This window comes from Camponotus vicinus, unplaced genomic scaffold (genome assembly GCF_025532165.1).
Source record: "Camponotus vicinus isolate PSW18456_S1 unplaced genomic scaffold, iyCamVici1.0 SCAF_13, whole genome shotgun sequence".
NCBI classification, from domain to species: domain Eukaryota; kingdom Metazoa; phylum Arthropoda; class Insecta; order Hymenoptera; family Formicidae; genus Camponotus; species Camponotus vicinus.
Window position 1 is genome coordinate 3,945,956 of NW_028141949.1, and position 20,801 is coordinate 3,966,756.

The 20,801-nt window shown below is 38.5% G+C and overlaps 1 protein-coding gene across 9 annotated transcripts in view; it reads left to right on the forward strand.

The window, feature by feature from the left end:
- The window catches only part of Bent (projectin protein bent), a 95,406-nt gene that overhangs the window by 69,168 nt on the left and 5,437 nt on the right, over positions 1 to 20,801 (forward strand). For all 9 annotated transcript variants that reach the window (XM_083085749.1, XM_083085754.1, XM_083085755.1 and 6 more), the window contains 31 exons: positions 284 to 583; positions 987 to 1,268; positions 1,664 to 1,963; positions 2,214 to 2,516; positions 2,983 to 3,441; positions 4,050 to 4,172; positions 4,327 to 5,214; positions 5,442 to 5,744; positions 5,836 to 6,717; positions 6,953 to 7,208; positions 7,534 to 7,859; positions 8,068 to 8,370; positions 8,674 to 9,058; positions 9,428 to 9,633; positions 9,922 to 10,382; positions 10,728 to 11,262; positions 11,473 to 11,667; positions 11,777 to 12,260; positions 12,436 to 12,691; positions 13,121 to 13,455; positions 13,570 to 13,685; positions 14,044 to 14,328; positions 14,634 to 14,773; positions 14,900 to 15,163; positions 15,374 to 15,990; positions 16,313 to 17,411; positions 17,615 to 18,840; positions 18,962 to 19,095; positions 19,641 to 19,848; positions 20,313 to 20,465; positions 20,544 to 20,770. In XM_083085749.1, the coding sequence (XP_082941875.1) occupies positions 284 to 583; positions 987 to 1,268; positions 1,664 to 1,963; positions 2,214 to 2,516; positions 2,983 to 3,441; positions 4,050 to 4,172; positions 4,327 to 5,214; positions 5,442 to 5,744; positions 5,836 to 6,717; positions 6,953 to 7,208; positions 7,534 to 7,859; positions 8,068 to 8,370; positions 8,674 to 9,058; positions 9,428 to 9,633; positions 9,922 to 10,382; positions 10,728 to 11,262; positions 11,473 to 11,667; positions 11,777 to 12,260; positions 12,436 to 12,691; positions 13,121 to 13,455; positions 13,570 to 13,685; positions 14,044 to 14,328; positions 14,634 to 14,773; positions 14,900 to 15,163; positions 15,374 to 15,990; positions 16,313 to 17,411; positions 17,615 to 18,840; positions 18,962 to 19,095; positions 19,641 to 19,848; positions 20,313 to 20,465; positions 20,544 to 20,770 (12,051 nt within the window). The remainder of the gene's footprint in view (positions 1 to 283; positions 584 to 986; positions 1,269 to 1,663; positions 1,964 to 2,213; positions 2,517 to 2,982; positions 3,442 to 4,049; positions 4,173 to 4,326; positions 5,215 to 5,441; positions 5,745 to 5,835; positions 6,718 to 6,952; positions 7,209 to 7,533; positions 7,860 to 8,067; positions 8,371 to 8,673; positions 9,059 to 9,427; positions 9,634 to 9,921; positions 10,383 to 10,727; positions 11,263 to 11,472; positions 11,668 to 11,776; positions 12,261 to 12,435; positions 12,692 to 13,120; positions 13,456 to 13,569; positions 13,686 to 14,043; positions 14,329 to 14,633; positions 14,774 to 14,899; positions 15,164 to 15,373; positions 15,991 to 16,312; positions 17,412 to 17,614; positions 18,841 to 18,961; positions 19,096 to 19,640; positions 19,849 to 20,312; positions 20,466 to 20,543; positions 20,771 to 20,801) is intronic.

Genomic DNA, 20,801 nt, shown 5'->3' on the forward strand with positions numbered 1-20,801 from the left:
GTTCAACTCTTTCCTCAAAGTTTTCTGATAATAGATTAAAATTCATTCTATTATGTAACTTTTAACTTTTACTTATTTTATTAAAATTTCACTAAAATACATAATGATGTATATAAGTAGAATTTTAATTTTATTATTTTTATTTATTTAACATTTTAGAATATAAAAAAATTAAGAAACTTTTGGATATTAATCAGGAAGAATTCTAAATATACAATTGTTTTTTTATAATTTTCGAAATGTTACGTCTATCAAACAAATAATATTAATTTTATTTTTGCAGATGAACCTGGCGCACCAGGACGTCCGGAAGCGACCGACTGGGACAAGGATCACGTGGACCTGCGATGGACTCCGCCGTTGAAAGACGGCGGATCTCCAATCACCGGATACGTGATTGAGAAGCGGGAAAAAGGCGCGCCTAAATGGATCAAGGCGTGCGAGACTGGACCAGATTGCAAGGGCCGTGTCGACAATCTCGATGAGGGAGTCGAGTATGAATTCAGAGTCAAGGCCATTAATGCAGCAGGACCCGGTGAACCGTCCGATGCCAGTAAACCAATCACTGCCAAGAGTCGAAGACGTAAGTCTTCTATATTTACATATTTAATTATATATATTTAAATTATATATATTTAATTATATTTAAAATTATATATATTAAGTCTCTTAATTTTTTATATATTTTATATACATATTATTAATATAATTTTTGCTGAGTCTTATATTTTTACACATTTTATTTATATTTTATATTTTTTAAATTTTGAAAATCTAAAAATTATACTCTTTTAATAAAAAAATTTGAAGTCCGCTTTAAAAATATAATAAATATAGGTTTTTCATCATTTTTAATAAAATGACTTATTTTATATTTTTAGCAAAATGTTTCAAAATACAAAATATTTGTTTTAAAATATATTAATAGACGTGAGGAATAAATTTATTATTTTTAATTTTAATTATCTTTTGATTTTATTCTACAGTCGCGCCGAAGATTGATAGACGAAACCTGCGCGACATAACAGTGCGCGAGAACGAATCATTTCACTTTGACGTTAAGATCATTGGCGAGCCGCCACCAGACGTCACGTGGGTAATCAACAACAAGAGCATTCAGCAGACCACACATCGCAGGATACAGAACGTACCCTATAACAGCAAATTCTTCAATGATAAGCCTGAGCGCAAGGATAGTGGCACTTATAAGATTACAGCAGTCAATCAACACGGATCCGACACCGCCGAAGTCGAAGTTACCGTTATTTGTGAGTAGTTTTCTTATATAAGCCTTTCAGAGGTTAAACTAATCAATTCTATTTTTCATAAGCTTCTCAATTTTAAAATCAGAACACATAATTAATGCTCGAATAAATTAATAAATTTGCAAAAAGTAAAATTAATCAGTTTCGCTTCTAAAAAGCTCGTATGTTATATTTTATAAGATTTTTTTATTTGTTATATTATTGAACAAATAATTATCATTTTATCATAAAGAAATTTTATCTTACAATCTATTTTATATAGTAAATACATATTACAGATACTTTTAATATAAAAATGTTTTATAAAATAATTTATAATTAAATATATCTAATATATATAATTTATGATTTATATATTAATAACTTAAATTAAATTAAATTGTAATTATTTTTATCAGCCAAACCTGGCAAACCGGAAGGACCATTGGAGGTATCCGATGTACACAAAGAAGGATGTACACTTAAATGGAAGAAACCCAAGGATGATGGTGGCGAACCGATCGAAGGTTACCTTGTGGAGAAGTTTGATCCAGAGACCGGAGTCTGGCTACCGGTCGGCAAAACTACCGGACCCGAGATGAAAGTCGAAGGACTTACTCCTGGACACGAATACAAATTCCGAGTCAAAGCACTCAACAAGGAAGGAGAATCCGAACCGCTGGAGACATTCAGCTCCATCATAGCTAAAGATCCGTTCAGTAAGTGAAAGTTTTTTTCATAATCTTCTGAAAAGACAACAAATAATATTTAATATCTCTTGGTAAATAATTCTTTCCGAGAATTATAATTAACTTAAAAATTAATTATATTTTTTAATATATTTCTACATTTTCAATTTTTAATTTTCTTTTTCATAGAGTTTAGATTATAAAGATAGTCATTATATTGCATCTTTATTATCACTTATCTAAAATAACAGTTAAATTTATCTGTAATTATTCTTTGTAGCCGTCCCGGCTGCACCTGGAGCACCAGAACCAGTTGATTGGACGGCTAGCCAAGTCGAACTTGCTTGGAAAGAGCCAGTTAGCGACGGCGGATCACCTATTACGGGCTACATCATCGAGAAGAAAGACAAATACAGTACAATGTGGGAGAAGGCTTTGGAAACCGAAACACCAGTCACCAAAGCTCTAGTGCACGGTTTGATAGAAGGAAACGATTATCAATTCCGCGTTATCGCTGTGAATAAAGCTGGCCAATCGGAACCTGGTGAAGCTAGCAAGACGTTCACCGCTAAACCACGTTTCTGTAAGTATTTGCAAATATAGCTATACATTTAGTTCAATTTTTACGTTTGATTTCAATGAGATTCTTTTTCTTGAAAAATTTAATAAGATAATAGAAATTAATTAAAACCGTGGTTACTAATTAAATGAGAGCTGATTATTATTTTCTGCCAATTATAACTTTGAAAATACTTTCTTATATATTAAAATACTATTTTTTTATATTTTTGTAATATATAACATTATTTAATTATATAATTACGCAATCTTAATTTTATATTATGTAATAATTATGACAAATACTATTGTCTTAATAATCGGCCCACATATTTAAAATATTAATTGCGTAAATGATCGATCTGTAGACAGCATCCTTGCATCGTTGTTACGGAATGTACGCACGTTCCAAAAATAATGTCGATGAAACGCATGCTTGTCCAAATCTGTAATTGGCATCTAATTATTGATTCTTCAATCATTCATCGCAGTGGCCCCGAAGATCGACAGGCGCAATCTGAGGGACGTTACTCTTTCCGCTGGCTCGATGTTGAAGTTCGATGCTAACGTGATCGGCGAGCCGCCGCCTCATATCGAGTGGCGTTACGGCGCGATACCACTTCATTCCGATCGCAAAGTGCAAATCGATAACAGTGACTATAATACCAAGTTCAGCATACGTCCGGTGTCGCGGGACGACAGTGGCGATTACACCGTCACGGCCAGTAATTCGTCGGGCAAGGATTCGGTGACGGTACAAGTGATAGTGACGGATAAGCCAACACCACCTGAAGGTCCGCTCCAGGTGTCAGACGTGCATAAAGAGGGATGCAAGTTGAAGTGGAAGAGACCTAAGGACGACGGTGGCACGCCTATTGAATACTATCAGGTGGACAAGATGGATCCGGAGACTGGTTGCTGGGTACCTTGTGGTCGTTCGACTGAACCAAGTGAGTAATTATTAGATTGCAGTATATAAATTCTCTCCTATTGGATAAAAGAAACAAATGCGTAGTCATAAATCATAGTTAAATATTTGATATTATTAAATCCTTTGTTTAAGTAGTAATCAATTCTTCTATTATTATTTATTTAATATTTTATTTATAGTAAAACTGTCTAAAATAATTCAAATTCATAAAAAAATTATGTAATTAAAATATCACTTATATTTTTCATTTTTTTAATAGATTATAATGCATTATAATTATTAAATTTAATACAAATTATATAATATTATAAGTTATAATATTAAATATTTATATTAAATATTTATATAAATATTTATATTTAAATGTTTAGTATATATCACATACAAATATTGTGCATTGAAGATGTGCATTGAAATTAAATGAATTTGTTCGATTACATTTAAACTATTCTTTTTAAGTATTCGCTTGAAAATAATAAATTATTCATATTTTTGTAGCGCCGTTTTCACATCTTTTGTTTATAAATTTGATATCTTGAAATGTACATAATTTGATCTATATATATACATATAATGATTGCGTATTTACAATACATGAAATATTAAATGTTAAATTATTTTTTATAGATCTCGAGGTGACAGGTCTAACACCTGGCAAGGAGTACCTCTTCCGAGTATCTGCGGTCAATGCTGAGGGCGAATCGAAGCCTTTGGAAGCGGAGCAAGCAATAGTAGCCAAGAATCCATTCGGTATATTAATCAAATATCATTCTCTAAATCGAACAATTAAACGCAAAACATATAAGAAACATTGCTACGAGTGCAAATTACAGAAATATTTTTTAATTTGCAAGAATCTATAGGAATATTAAATATAAAATTGATCTTTTGTATCTAATCGCAGACGAGCCGGGTAAACCGGGTGATCTTCAAGCCACTGACTGGGACAAGGACCACGTTGACCTTAAATGGACTCCACCAGAGAATGATGGCGGTTCGCCCATCACTGGTTACGTAATCGAGAAGAAGGATAAGTATGGCGAGTGGGAAAAGGCGCTGGAGGTGCCTGCGGACGAGACTTCCGCCACCGTACCTGATCTTATCGAGGGCCAACCGTACGAATTCCGCGTGCGAGCAGTAAACAAGGCTGGCCCGGGCGAACCGTCAGACGCCACTCCGACCATCATTGCGAAACCGCGTAACCTGGCGCCTAAGATTGACCGCACTAATCTGATTGAGGTGAGGATCAAGGCCGGCCAGAACTTCAGCTTCGATTGTAAGGTGACGGGTGAGCCGCCGCCAACGACCAAGTGGATGCTGAACGGAAAGGAGGTCCGGCCGACTGATCGTGTCAAAGTGAAACATGTGGACTACAACACCAGTCTGAGTGTGCGAATGGCTACGCGGGCGGAATCCGGCAAATACACCGTCATCGCGGAGAACATTAACGGCCGGGACGAGGCTTTCGTCAAGGTTACCGTGCTGGACAAGCCAAGCCCACCTCAGGGTCCGCTACGTACGTCCGATGTGCATGCCGAGGGTTGTAAACTCTCGTGGAAGCCACCGGAGGACGATGGTGGACAGCCGGTCGAGAAATACGTTGTGGAGAAGATGGATGAAGCTACGGGACGTTGGGTACCAGCCGGGGAAACTGACGGACCGGAAACGAATCTGCAAGTGGAGGGCTTGACGCCAGGGCACAAGTACAAGTTCAGAGTGAGAGCTGTCAACAAACAGGGCAAGTCTGAGCCACTTACTGCTATGCAGGGTATCGAGGCGAAGAATCCCTTCGGTAAGAAACAAAGTTTTAACAAAAAGTAATAATTTTATGTGTTTTATTTCTTTTTTAAATATTTCATTAAAAATATTATTTTTAATAAATATTTTTTATAAACATAAAAATTTGTTTAATTTGTATATATTTTTAATAATTCGTTTTTACATTTAAGACTTTTAATTAATAATTATTAATATTGTTTATTAATATTTTTTTATCGTATTACTATATCTCTTTTGCAGACGAGCCAGGAAAACCGGGTACGCCCGAGGTGATCGATTACGACAGAGATTTTGTCGAGCTTCAATGGAAACGTCCTGACGAAGACGGAGGATCACCAATCACTGGCTACATCATAGAAAAACGTGACAAATACAGTCCAACTTGGGAGAAGTGTGCGGAAGTCGATGGTGACACAAATCGTGGCAAAGTCAACGACCTCGTCGAGGGAACGCAATACGAATTCCGCGTGAGAGCCGTCAACAAGGCTGGTCCCGGCGAACCATCGGAGGCGTCCAAGTCCCATCTGGCACGACCTAAGAACCGTAAGCATTTTTGCAAACAATTGAATATGAAGAAATTTAAAAAATTATAAATCTGATTTTTTTAATGGTATATTTTATATTTTGTCTTTAGTTCCACCGAAGATTGACAGGAAGTACATGCTGGACGTAAAGGTGCGCGCCGGCGGCTTCTTCGACTTCGACGTGCCGGTGATCGGCGAGCCGCCGCCAATTAAAGAATGGTCGCTGAAAGATACCATCGTAATGGCAAGCGATCGCATCAAGATCACGAACGAGGACTATAATACTAAAGTACGCATAATAGAAGCAAAACGTTCCGATTCGGGCGTCTATACATTGGTAGCCAAAAACGTGAATGGCAAAGATTCTGCCACGTTGACGGTGAACGTGCTGGACGTGCCTTCGCCGCCTGAAGGTCCGTTGAAGATCGACAACGTTACGCGAAGCGGCTGCACCCTGAGGTGGCGGCCGCCCAAGGATGACGGCGGCTCCGAGATCCAATACTACCAGGTCGAGAAGATGGACACGGAGAATATGCGCTGGGTGCCAGTGGCCGAGGCTAATACTACTTCGGCGCAGGTGGGTCACTTGATCGAGGGTCATGATTATCAATTCCGCGTACGCGCGGTCAACAAGCAGGGCGAGTCTCAGCCTTTGGTCGGACTGGATACCATTACCGCTAAAGATCCATTCGCTAAACCGGACAAGCCTGGAGCACCAGTTGCCACTGATTGGGATAAGGATCACGTAGATCTTGAATGGGCGCCGCCTAAGAAGGACGGCGGATCGCCCATAACCGGCTATATCATCGAGAAACGACCTCGTTATGGACAGTGGGAGAAGGCGGTCGAAGTGCCTGGCGATAAGACTAGCGCTAGAGTACCGGATCTGACCGAGGGTCAGGAATATGAATTCAGAGTCATCGCCGTCAACAAGGGTGGACCTGGTGAGCCGTCTGACGCGTCGGGACCGATCATCGCTAAACCGCGTTTCAGTAAGTTTGATTTTTAATCGAGAAATTAACATAATCAGCAAAATTAAATCAGTTATTTAAAAAGAAATTTATTATTATATAAAAATACTCTCTCTTTTCTTATTGTACAAAAATATAAATTCTTTCCCTGAAAAAAAGAAATAAGAACTTTTTTTAATAATAATTTCATTTCTTAAAATAATATTTCTTTTTCTCTGTTGTTGGTCTCTTATTCATAATTATTTGTAATTCACAGTCGCTCCTTCATTCGATACTCATCTACTGAATGATTTGGTGGTGCGTGCCGGTCAGAAGATCAGCTACAACATTCCCATCGTAGCATCGCCTAAACCAAAGGCAAGTTGGAATCGCGATGGAGTTCAGATCGTGGCCGATGCTCGTCACGAAATATTTACTACCAACACCGAAACTTCCTTTGAAATTCCGTTCTCCGTTCGTGGGGATACTGGACGTTACACTTTGACTTTGGAGAATGAACATGGCAGTTTCAGGTAATACATAATATTACAAAAAGAAATTTTAATATCAATTTTTTATTAATATTAATATTAAAAAATATATGATTATATATACTCTTAAAATTTGATTAAATTAATCTACATTCAAAAATTTTTATTAAAATCTTTAAAGAAAAAAAATATATATATGATAAAAAAATATAAAAAACTTAATAATTAAAATTTTAACAACAATTCAATTTTGTTCTAAATTTCAATAATTGTTTATTATACTATTATATCTTATATTAATAATAATTTAATCATATTTTGGATAATTATTAATTAAACGAAAAATCGAATGATGACAAATTTTCAGTGCCAGCGCGAGAGTCACTGTCCTCGATAGACCGGCGCCACCAGAGAAACCGCTGGATGTTAGCAACGTTACTAAAGAGGGTTGCCACTTGGCCTGGGGACATCCTCTCGACGATGGCGGCAGTCCTATTCTACATTACATCATCGAAAAAATGGATCTATCCCGTGGAACTTGGTCCGACGCCGGCATGAGTATGGTGCTGAGCCACGAGGTCAGTCGTCTGACCCATCGCAAGGAGTACCTGTTCCGCGTCAAGGCTGTTAATAACATCGGTGAATCCGATCCGCTCGAGACCACGAAGAGCATTATTGCGAAGAACGAGTTTGGTGAGTAGCTTTATAAGCATATCTAAATAAAAGTGAAAAATTAAATAAAAAAATGGAAGAATTTAATCAATATAAACTTATTGTTAGACATAAATATAAAATACGTTAACTTATTGTTAGACATAAATATAAAATACGTTAATGATATATATAATTTATTATTTTAATAAACATTCAAGTAATATATCCATTTTTCTGCGACTTACAGATGAACCAGACGCCCCTGGCAAACCACAGATCACAGACTGGGACAAGGACCATGTGGATCTGCAATGGCCAGCGCCGAAGAACGATGGCGGATCGCCGATTTCAGGCTACATCGTCCAGAAGAAGGAGAAGGGCAGTCCTTACTGGGTGAATGCGGTACACGTGCCGGCAGGTCAAACCAGTACGACAGTTCCGGATCTGACGGAAGGTCAAGAGTACGAGTTCCGTGTAATCGCTGTCAACGCCGCTGGTCAATCTGAACCGTCAGAACCCAGTGATCTCGTCACTGCCAAGCCACGCTTCTGTAAGTTTTATTTTTATAGAAAAATTAATTAAAAAGAGCGATATTAATATTAATTGAAAAATACAATAAGAGACAATACTACAATAAGAGACAATAAAAAATTCAAATTTTTTAATAAAACTTTATAAGGAACTTTATACTAATTATTTTGTTATATAATATATTACAGTATATTATTTTATACATTCTATATTATTTTATATAAACCAATATGTATTTTATAAATTGTGCAAAGCTTTAAGTTTTTTAATTCATGTTTTATTTGCGTTGGAAAAATAATCAACTTTTTTTATTTTTCTGTAGTGGCTCCGAAAATCAAGACCCCCTTGCAAGACGTTCGTATCAAAGCTGGATTGATTTTCCACGTCGACATCGATTTTGTCGGCGAACCGACGCCGGAGGTGACGTGGAGCGTAGGAAGCAACGAATTGACTTCCAACGACAGGACGACGATTACGTCGATCGGCTACCACACGATTGTACATATTGTCAACGCCAAGAGATCCGATTCAGGATTGTATCACTTGTTGCTAAAGAACAGCAGCGGTATAGATGAGGGCAGTTTCCAAATGACCGTCTTAGATAAACCTGGACCACCGGAAGGTCCTTTACAATACGAAGAGATCACCAGTCAATCCGTCACGCTTTCGTGGAAGCCACCTAAGGATAATGGCGGCAGCGAGCTTACGTAAGTAAATTTTCACATTTATGAAATAAATTTCTGATTGTTTACTTTTTTTCGTGGTATATCTTTATATCTAGTTTATATTTTTATTTTCCCATAAAAATTCTTTATATATTTCTAAATTTGTTGATACTTTCTTTATTATTCTTTATTTTGACAAGTTAGACAAGTAATATAAATTATTTATAAAATATTAATTTATAAAATATTTTAGTATAATATTTTCATTTTAAGTTATAATTTTATGTAGAAATAATATATTATATTAATAAAATAAAATTAATATAAAGATTTTTATGTCAAACATTTTATATTGAATGATTATTAATATCGTAAAATAATTTTTGATATATATGTATTTTATCTTTACAGCGGATACATCATTGAAAAACGCGATCTTACGCATGGTGGTGGCTGGGTACCAGCAGTTACACACGTTAATCCCAAATTTAATCATGCAACTGTGCCAAGGTTGCTCGAGGGAACCACGTATGAGTTCCGCGTGTGCGCAGAAAATTTACAGGGTCGCTCTGAACCACTAACTACCGACCGTTCCGTCGTTGCCAAGAATCAATTCGGTGAGTATACTTTAAATAAAATGTCAACTATTTTTCAGAATTAAATAATCTAATCAAAATAGTGTACATATTTGATAGTAAAAATAACTTTAGAATAATTACAAAATAATTGATAAAATTTTGCATTTTTTTAAACTCCAAAAAAGGATTTTAAATATTTGAAATTGTTTCTAATGTTTTTTAAATAATTATACTAACTAAATTTATTATTATTGCGGATTTGATAAAATGTTAATTTTTCAAAATTTTTTTGTTTTATGATTATACATTTTTATATTCGATTTCCAGTGGCTCCCGGACAACCTGGCAAGCCGGAATGCGTCGACGCCGACAAGGATCATATTAAGATTAAATGGACTCCGCCCATCAGCAACGGCGGCTCCAAGATCATCGGTTATGATGTGGAACGTCGCGATCGCGCCACCGGTCGTTGGATAAAACAAAATAAAGAACCCGTCAGGTATCCTGAATACTACGATGACCACGTGACCGAAGGTCATCAATACGAATACCGTGTGTCAGCTATAAACGCCGCTGGTGCTGGAAAACCAAGCGAAACTTCGTCCGTATTCACGGCCAAACCTATGAAAGAGAAGCCGAAGCTTCATCTGGATGCTCTGATCGGCCGCAAAATCAAAGTCCGTGCTGGAGAACCGATCAACGTCAATATACCGTTGTCCGGTGCACCTACGCCAAAGATCGGATGGACCAAGGATGGAAAAACACTTACGGAGACTCTTCGTTTGTCGGTATGTAAAATCATCTTTTGCTATATTTATGTATTGAAAATATCTATACTTATTGGATTTATTTATTTAAATCATTATAAATATTTTTATTACACATAATTAATTCTTTATTTATATAATTGAATAATTATAAATATTTTCATTGCATACATAATTATGATGAATTACGAAAGAAGTATATTTTTTGTGAAATGTTCTTATGCAATCTATATTAAAAATTTTATTTTATCTTATGATACTTTTTTTGTATTTTTTAACAGATTCAAATTTTCAGATTTTCTTCTTCTTATTTCAAATAATTTATTTTAATTATTATAATAATGTGTTCATATTTTTTATTATCAGACCGAAACCAAGAGCGATCGAACGCAATTGTTGATCGAAAAATCCGTGCGAGATGATAGCGGCATGTATACCGTGACCGCATCGAACGAGCACGGAAAGGATTCCGCGGACATCGAGGTGATAGTCGTGGACAAGCCTGGACCACCTCAGGGTCCTCTGCAATATACCGGCACAACACAGGAATCCGTCGGATTATCCTGGAATCCACCGGTGGACAACGGTGGCTCCGACATCACGAACTACATCGTCGAAGTGTCAGACTACGGATCTGACAATTGGCGACAAGTACCAGGATACGTTCCCAGAACGAGCTTCACGGCGAAAGGCTTAATTGAAGGCAGGAAATATGTCTTTAGAGTCCGTGCCGAAAATATGTACGGAGTGTCGGAGCCCTTGGAGGGCAAACCCGTAATCGCCAAAAGTCCCTACGATCCACCAGATGCGCCGAGTCAACCTGAGATCCTCAGCTACACTCCTAACAGCTGTAGTCTTACGTGGAACCCACCTATCAATACTGGTGGAAAGCCTATTACTGGTAAATTCAGAAATAAATTACAGTAATATTTAACAATTATGTAATAATATTTAATATATATACAATAATCTTATTAAATATTATTACAATTGTTATAATTTTTGATGAAAAGAATTTCTCTCTCGTTCTTCAACAAAATTATAATTAAAATTGATTTACATGTTATGTATGACTACCTACATTATACATTACTTGCATCATCTTCTTCAGGTTATTATGTGGAGAGACGTGAGCGTGGCGGCGAATGGTTGAAAGTCAACAACTATCCAACGCCGAACACGACATTTACCGTGCAAGATCTTCACGAGGGTTCGCGATACGAATTCAGAGTGATCGCTGTCAACGAAGCTGGATCTGGAAAACCCAGCAAACCCACTGAACCTATCACAGCCGGATACCAACGCTGTAAGTATATTATATCAATCATATAAATCCAACCAAGACTCCACACATTGTTGTCATCATAGATTATTTCTTATATTATAATATTTATTAATGATTGTTAATTTTATAGTGCGTCCCGATGCACCCGAGCCGCCTAAAGCAGATAGAATCACCAAAGATTCGGTGACCTTGAGCTGGCGACCACCGCGAAGCGACGGCGGTGCGAAAATCAGAGGCTACATCATTCAGAAGAAGGCCAAGGACGATGCTGACTGGTCAGATGTGAACGGCGCACCTATACCGAGCAATGTGTATACCGTGCCGAAGCTGAAGGAGGGCGAGGAGTATCTCTTCAGAGTGTTCGCGGTGAATGATGTCGGTAGCAGCAACCCGAGCCGACCTAGTAATCCCATCGTCATCGAGGAACAACCCAATAAACCGGTCATGGATCTGAGTGGAGTTCGCGACATCACCGTTCGCGCCGGCGAGGATTTCTCTATTCACGTACCTTACATAGGTTTTCCCAAACCGACTGCCTCGTGGTTCGCCAACGATGTCGTTAAGGATGAAACTGATCCGCGTGTCCATCAGCAACTAGCCGATGATTTCGCCAGGTACATATATTTTCTCAACTATTATAAACTGACTACACGAAATAAGAACAAAAATACTATTTTTAAAGTTCAAATAAGTATGTCAAATGCTATATATTTCTCTTTATTCAGCGATAACTAATTATTAACTAGAGATAAATGTGATAATACTGTATGTTATAATTTTTCGCTGCAGTCTGGTGGTGAAAAATGCGAAACGTTCGGACGGAGGACAATACAGGCTTCAATTGCGCAACTCGTCCGGCTTCGATACAGCGACCGTCAATGTTAAAGTCCTCGATCGTCCTTCTCCACCTGAGAATCTTCGCGCGGATGAATTTGCTGGTGACGCTCTTACTCTTTTCTGGAATCCGCCTAAAGATAATGGCGGTGCTGATATCACTAATTATGTGATTGAAAAGAAGGAGCCGAAGGCCGCTACGTGGTCTAAGGTAAGAAATATTATAGGAAGATAGTGAGAAATATCGAGATTAAAAATACAGAAGTATCTTACAATTATCTAATATTTGCAAGGATTAGACAAATTAATTTATTACAATTAATAATTAAAATAGTACGATTATTTAATTACGGTTATAAATAAATCTTTATATTTATTATATTTTATAATTTACGAAATTTATTATTTATTGCTGAAATCCTGAAAAGTTAATAAAAAATAAAAGAATTTTATTTATATATATATATATATATATATATATATATATATATATATATATATATATACTAAAAATAAATTTCTTTGTCTAATAACTATAAGAAAGAAAAATAAAAAAATATAGAAAACATAAAAAAATCTGAAATTGGCTTAAATATGCAATACAAGACTAGAGTTTATAAGAAGAAAAAATAACTTGCAGGTGAGCAGCTACGTCACGACACCGTTCGTGCGAATCAGAAACCTGACGGTAGGTCAGGTATACGAGTTCCGAGTGATGGCCGAGAATCAGTACGGCACGTCGGACCCGGCGACCACGATCGATCCGATCAAAGCGCGACATCCGTTCGATCCGCCAGGCGCTCCGGGCACGCCTCGTGGTGTGGAGACTACCGAAGACAGCATCACCATTACCTGGAGCAAACCGCGTCACGACGGCGGTTCGCCGATCCTCGGTTACGTCGTCGAGAAGCGTCTCCTGAGCGAGGACAAATGGGTCAAAGCCACGCCGGCTCTGGTGCACGATACCACTTACAGGTGAGTAATGCATTTGCACTACTCCCCCTTCTTCCTCTACGTGTTTTTATGCTACTTTTTCGGAAGAAAAAGTTTCAATAAATGTTTTATTAATTATTCTCATCGATTTCGCAGGGTCACCGGACTGATCGAGAATCACGATTATGAGTTCCGCGTAGCTGCGGAAAATGCCGCCGGTCGTGGACCATGGAGCTCCAACTCCGATGTCATTCGCGCCAGCGCACCACCATGTAAATATATCTTTTTTAAAGATTTTGTTCTAAATGTATTATATACATATTAATTAGTATATAAAAATTTATATACATATTTATATAAATAGAGATTTACAAAGAATTTATGATTAGAATTGAAAATATACAGAATCAGAATCTATTAATGGAAAATATATAGAAAGACTAGAATTTTGTTAATTTCTTTATTTAATTAATTAATTTATTATATATTTATCAAAGTAAATTTATCAAAGTATCCACCTTTTAAAATTGAATGAAGTATATATTTCTTTTGCAATTGAATTTTCTATCGTCATTAATCATGATTGCACAAGATATTCGGATATAATTCGAAATAATCGTTTCATTACAGTCCCACCAAAGATCACGAGCGATCTCAGCATTCGCGACATGACTGTCATCGCAGGAGAACCGTTTACCATTACGGTACCATATACAGCTAATCCTAGACCAAAACCGAACTGGTCCATCAATGGTGAGGAAGTCCTTACCGGAGAAAGAATCAAGTTTGAGACGACCGATGTAGCTTCGCAATTCATCAACAAGAAGGCGAAGAGAACAGACACTGGCACGTACACGATATACCTCACGAATACTGTCGGCACTGATTCTGCTTCATGCAAAGTTCTCGTTGTCGGTAAGTTTCTTTCTATCTACACCAATTTTTAACTCTCGATTTATTTTTTTTTTAAATCGAAACTTAGATTTAATTTTTAGAAAATTATATGCATATTTAAAAGAGCAATTCTTTGAAGTTTTATAGAAAAAAATTCTTTTTTTCTAAACTTTATTTTAAATTTTTTCTTCATTTTCTCCATCTGTTTATTTTATTATATTTATTTATTTAGATCTATAATAATTATGTTTATTAATAATCTATATATTTTTAATATATTCTAATCTACAAGCTATATGTGATAAATTATAAAATTTTCTTTTTAGACAAACCGTCGCCGCCTCTAGCGCCCTTGGATATTTCTGATATCACTCCGGAAACCTGCACGCTAACGTGGAAACCGCCCTTCGACGATGGTGGTTCACCAATCACAAATTACATCGTCGAGAAATTGGATCCGGCTGGCGTAAGTTTAATAGAGAGGATCTATAAATAACATCATCAAAGAAATAATTTAATTTTCTCTTCCGATATAAAGTGTCAATATTATCGAATAAACACATATTAAGATGCTCTTTCGAATCTCTTTTAGTTCTGGGTGAAGCTCAGCAGCTTCGTAAGGAGCACGCATTACGACGTGATCGGTCTGGAGCCAAATCGCACGTACAACTTCCGCGTAAGAGCGGAGAATCAGTACGGAGTGTCCGATCCGCTTCAGGCTGACGAGCCGATAACAGCCAAGTTCCCCTTCACGGTGCCGGATCCACCTGGACAGCCACGTGTCATCGACTGGGACACCTCGAACGCGACGGTGGTCTGGACAAAACCACTGTCCGATGGTGGATCTCGCATTCAGGTGTGTATATTATCGATATACAAGGGAAAAATCATCGATATATTTTTGAAATCTTGCGTATTATACTACAAATACATCTATCTATTTTATTGAATTTTACAAATTTCTCTCAGACTCTTAAAATTGATACATGCACCTTTTTGATGCAACAATCTTGAAATATTTTATATTTTGGCTTTAGAATAATCCACAAATAAATTTTGATTACAGGGCTACAAGATCGAATTCCGCGATCCCGCTGAGGACATGCAATGGCGTGTGGCAAACGATTATCTCTTCAAGGACACCACATACATGTGCTATGGTCTATTGAGCGGGCACGAGTACGAATTCAGGATTCGAGCGAAGAACGCGGCCGGTTTCAGCAAACCGAGTCCACCATCTGCACCGTTCAGACTCAAGAGCAAGTTCAATGTGCCATCGCCACCTGGCACGCCGCAGGTTACCAAGGTCGGCAAAAACTACGTCGATCTGCGATGGGAACCGCCCGTGTCCGATGGCGGCAGCAGAATCACCGGCTATGTCATCGAGAAACGCGAGGTGGGCAGCGCGATGTGGTCCAAGTGCAACGAGTACAACGTCGTCGATACTGAGTACACGGTTATGCACCTGATCGAGCGGGGCGATTACGAGTTCAGGATTTTCGCGGTGAATGCGGCCGGCAGGTCCGAGCCGAGCTCGTGTACTACCCCGGTGAAGATCTGCGAAGTCGAGGGCGGCGAGAAGCCGGAGTTTATCAGGAATCTGCCAGTCAGTCAAATCATACCGCTCGGCAAAACCCTTGTCCTCGAATGCGAAGCCACGGGTAAACCACTACCGACAGCCAGGTTAGTCGAAATAATATTTATTTAATATCCATTTTTTCAATCGTATTATTTGTCATAGAATAAGAATTATTAGTTGGATTAAGTTAATATTAAAACTGAGCATTTTTTAAAAATTAAAATTTATATTTTCAAATTTATCTCATTTATCAAAAATTATTATATAAATTAATACTTCTGTTTTAAATTAATCCTACTTAATAAATTAATATTATATAAATTAATACTTCGTTATCAATGAAAATAAAATTTATATAACATAAATATTTTTAGATTTCATTTAATCGAAATTATAATTAAAATTATAATTTTAATTTGTTTTTAGGTGGTTGAAGAATGGTCGCGAAATCACTTTGGGCGGTCGCTTCCGTACCGAGTCGATAAACGGTATCTATAGACTCGTGATCTCCGAGGTGTGGGATGCAGATGATGGAGATTATAGCTGTCAGATATCGAATCCACTCGGTGTCGCAACGACCACGTGTCGACTAAAGATCGGCACGCCGCCACGCATCGAACGCATACCGGGTGATCTCTATCTACCGGAAGGCGACAACACGAAGATCAAGATTTACTACAGCGGCGATCAGCCGATGGAGGTGACGCTGAAGAAGGACGGTCGCAAGATCGTAGAGACCACGCACATCAAGTACACCGTCTTCGACGAGTACCTCATCATCTTCATCAAGGACATTCAGAAAGACGACGCCGGCACTTACGATCTGTCCATCTCCAATGACAGTGGTAGCGTGAGTGCGTCGTTCACCGTATACATCACTGGATTACCTGGACCGCCGACTGGACCACTCGACGTCTCTGATATCGATAAGCATACATGCACTCTATCTTGGCACCCGCCCAAGTACGACGGAGGTCTTCGAATCACTCATTATGTGGTGGAGCGTCGCGACATCAGTCATACGCACTGGATAATTGTGTCGTCCTTCTGCAAGGACACTACCTTCGTCGTGCAAGGTCTCACCGAGGGCCAGGAATACCTGTTTCGGGTGATGGCGGCCAATGACAATGGTATGGGTCCACCGCTGGAAGGTGCAAATCCGATCAGAGCCAAGGCGCCGTTTGACCCGCCAGGACCACCTGGTACACCTAAGGTCATCGAGGTGGGCGGTGACTTTGTCAATCTGTCGTGGGAGAAGCCGGAAACGGACGGCGGTGCTAAAATTCAGGGTTATTGGATCGATAAGAGAGAGGTCGGTGGTCAGGCCTGGCAGCGCGTGAATGTCAGTATTTGTCTGCCAACCCAGATCAACATCAGTAATCTTATCGAAGGAAGGCAATACGAGTTCCGAGTATTCGCTCAGAACGTGGCTGGACTCAGTCCCGAATCAAAGGCTTCAACCTCCGTGAAGATCGTCGATCCACAGGCGGCGAAGCCTCCGGAGATCATTCAGCCTCTCAGTAGGGTTCGTAAAATTTCCCTATTTTAATTAATAGAAATAGAAATTCGAATAGAAATTTTGTAATAGGCACTTGAAGAGTTCATAAAGTTTAAAAATATTAAATAATAAATAAATAATAATCTTTAAATAATAATCCAAAAATCTTTATTATTCAGGTCGTATTTCTTTGATTCAAAGTAATTTACTTTTTCCGTTCATTTCACCAGGTGAACTGCGTCCAGAACCACAACGCTCACTTCCAGTGCAAGATCATTGGCACTCCGAAACCGAGCATTACGTGGTTTAAAGGCGCCCGCGAGATCGTGAGCGGTAGCCGCTACAACATCTATTCCGAGGGCGACACCCACAATCTCATCATCCATGACGTGTTCGGCGAGGACGCGGACGAGTATTTCTGTCGCGCGGCTAATAAGTGCGGCGTGAAATCTACCAAGGGCGAGCTCTTCATCAAGACGCCACCCAGACTGAACGTGCCGCCGCGATTCCGCGACACCGCCTTCTTCGACAAGGGTGTGAACGTCGTCATCAAGATACCGTTCACTGGCTATCCGAAGCCGAAGATCACATGGGTGCGCGAAGGAGAGGTGATCGAGTCCGGTGGTCATTACGCCGTCGAGGTGAAGGAACGTCACGCTGTGCTGACGATCCGCGACGGCAGCCGCATCGACTCCGGCCCGTATCGCATCACCGCCGAGAACGACCTCGGCCAGGACACGGCCATCATCAAGATCCAGATCAGCGATCGTCCGGACCCGCCCAGGTTCCCGCAAGTAGATAACGTCGGCCACGACTCGTTGGCGGTCAGCTGGAAGCCACCGTTGTGGGATGGCGGCAGCAACATCACCAACTACGTGGTGGAGAAACGCGAGCATCCGATGAGCACCTGGATCCGGGCTGGCAACACCCGGTTCTGCACGCTCGCGGTGACTGGTCTGAGCCCTGGGCACCAATACGACTTCCGGGTGTCCGCAGAGAACGTCTACGGCCGATCCGATCCGAGCGAAGTGACGCCGCTGATCACCACCAAGGGCGTGATCAAGCGCGAGTTCAAAAAGAAGGAGTACGAGGTGGACGCGACCGGCAAAAAAATACGTGGACGCGACGACGAGAAGCCGCGTGACTACGATCAATTTGTGTTCGATGTGTACAGCAAGTACGTGCCGCAGCCGGTCGATATCAAGCACACGTCGGTCTATGATAAGTATGACATCCTCGAGGAGATCGGCACCGGCGCCTTCGGCGTGGTGCACCGTTGCCGCGAGAGGACCACCGGCAACATATTCGCCGCCAAATTCATCCCTGTGTCGCACGTGATGGAAAAGGAATTGATTAGGAAAGAGATCGACATCATGAATCAGCTCCATCATCCTAAGCTGATCAATCTGCACGATGCCTTCGAGGACGATGACGAGATGGTGCTGATCTTTGAATTGTAAGTATCCACTTTAAGGTAGAAGAATCGGAATAATTAGAAAGAATTCGCGTGATTGGAATTTCGACGAGTTGTGAGGAGTGTGCGTTATATCCTTGATCTCGATTATTTGTCTCGTTAGCCTGTCCGGCGGCGAGTTATTCGAGAGGATCACGGCCGAGGGTTACATCATGTCCGAAGCAGAGGTCATAAATTACATGAGACAGATCTGTGAGGGCGTCAAGCATATGCACGAAAAGAATATTATCCATCTGGGTGAGACATTGATTTTAGAAAGATTATTTTTTTACAACACTGGTGAAACTTGTTAAAATGTTATTTATAGCTCGATTTAAATTTCTTAATAAAATAAAACACACAATTAACTTATAATATGATATATCATAATATTTTTGTAATATTTTTAAATATTTTGACAAATTTATATTTAAAAAAAAAAAGAAAAGAAATTTATATTTAAAAGTTTATAAAAATTAATATTATATATAAATAAATATATATATATATATATATATATATATATATATATGTATATATATTTAAATGTTAAATAAATTTATTAATTTTATATATACATACACACACATATATATATATTTTAAATTTATATAAAAATTTTGCTTCCGGTTTTTAAATTGCAATTTGCATATTTTAAATTTTGGATGCAGATAATTCATGATTATTATGAAAACACAGAGCTATTTTATTAAATATATTATTTTAAATATTAAAAATTATATTATTTTATATGAAAAATTTTGAATATATAAGATATAGAAAATATATGTCATTGTATTTAGATATCAAGCCCGAGAACATCATGTGTCAAACTCGCAACAGCACCAACGTAAAACTAATCGATTTCGGTCTGGCTACTAAACTCGATCCGAATGAAGTAGTAAAGATTAGCACAGGTACGGCCGAGTTTGCTGCTCCTGAGATCGTTGAACGCGAGCCGGTCGGTTTTTACACCGACATGTGGGCTTGCGGCGTACTGGCTTATGTTCTGTGAGTAAATTTTTCTTTTTCCTAATTACAGTAATCTTCACAATATATGCAAAAAAATATAATTAAATCTTTTCTAGAAATATTTCGTTGAAATGTTTCGAATATCTTACATTTTAACATGTACCAAATAACATTAAGTTATTATTAATGTTTAGTATTGTGTAGATAGATAATAGAAGAGTGTTTTAAAAATATAATGCTCTCCGAAATTAATTTTCAATGCAACATGTTTAAGTGAAATATATCAGAAATGAAATCCACACAAAAAGATGCTTTATTGTTAGATTTTCAATCATATTTCTAATCGTAGTATCTAATTAATTTTTAGTCAATTATTTTGCGCGCAATTTTGGAGGAAATTATTGAAAAATTCTGAAAAAATACACTTATATTTATGAGAAGAATTTTCTTGAAAGAAAAAGAAAAATTGTACCGAGATGTTCTAGTATTCATCGTTTGCATAGATTGAGTGGACTTTCGCCGTTCGCGGGTGACAACGATATCGAGACCCTGAAAAACGTGAAGGCATGTGACTGGGACTTCGATGAGGAGGCGTTCCGTGACGTTTCCGAGGAGGGCAAAGATTTCATTAGGCGACTACTCATTAAAAACAAAGAGTACGGTCTCTACTATATTCCATATACAAAAAACTCGAATCTTTTTATCATTCTTACTTGTATATTCTCGCTTTTTAGGAAACGCATGACGGCGCACGAATGTCTTCTTCATCCGTGGTTGACCGGTGACCATAGTAAATGGACCAATCCGATCGCCAGCAGCCGTTATCTCAGCATTAGGGATAGATTGCGTGCCAAGTACGAGAATTGGGACAAGTACGTCCTTCCCATCGGCCGCTTAGCCGAGTACTCGTCGCTCAGGAAGCTTTTGATCGAGAAATACAGAATCTATGATTCTTGCTTCGGTGAGTATAATTAATTAATTCTATTATAATT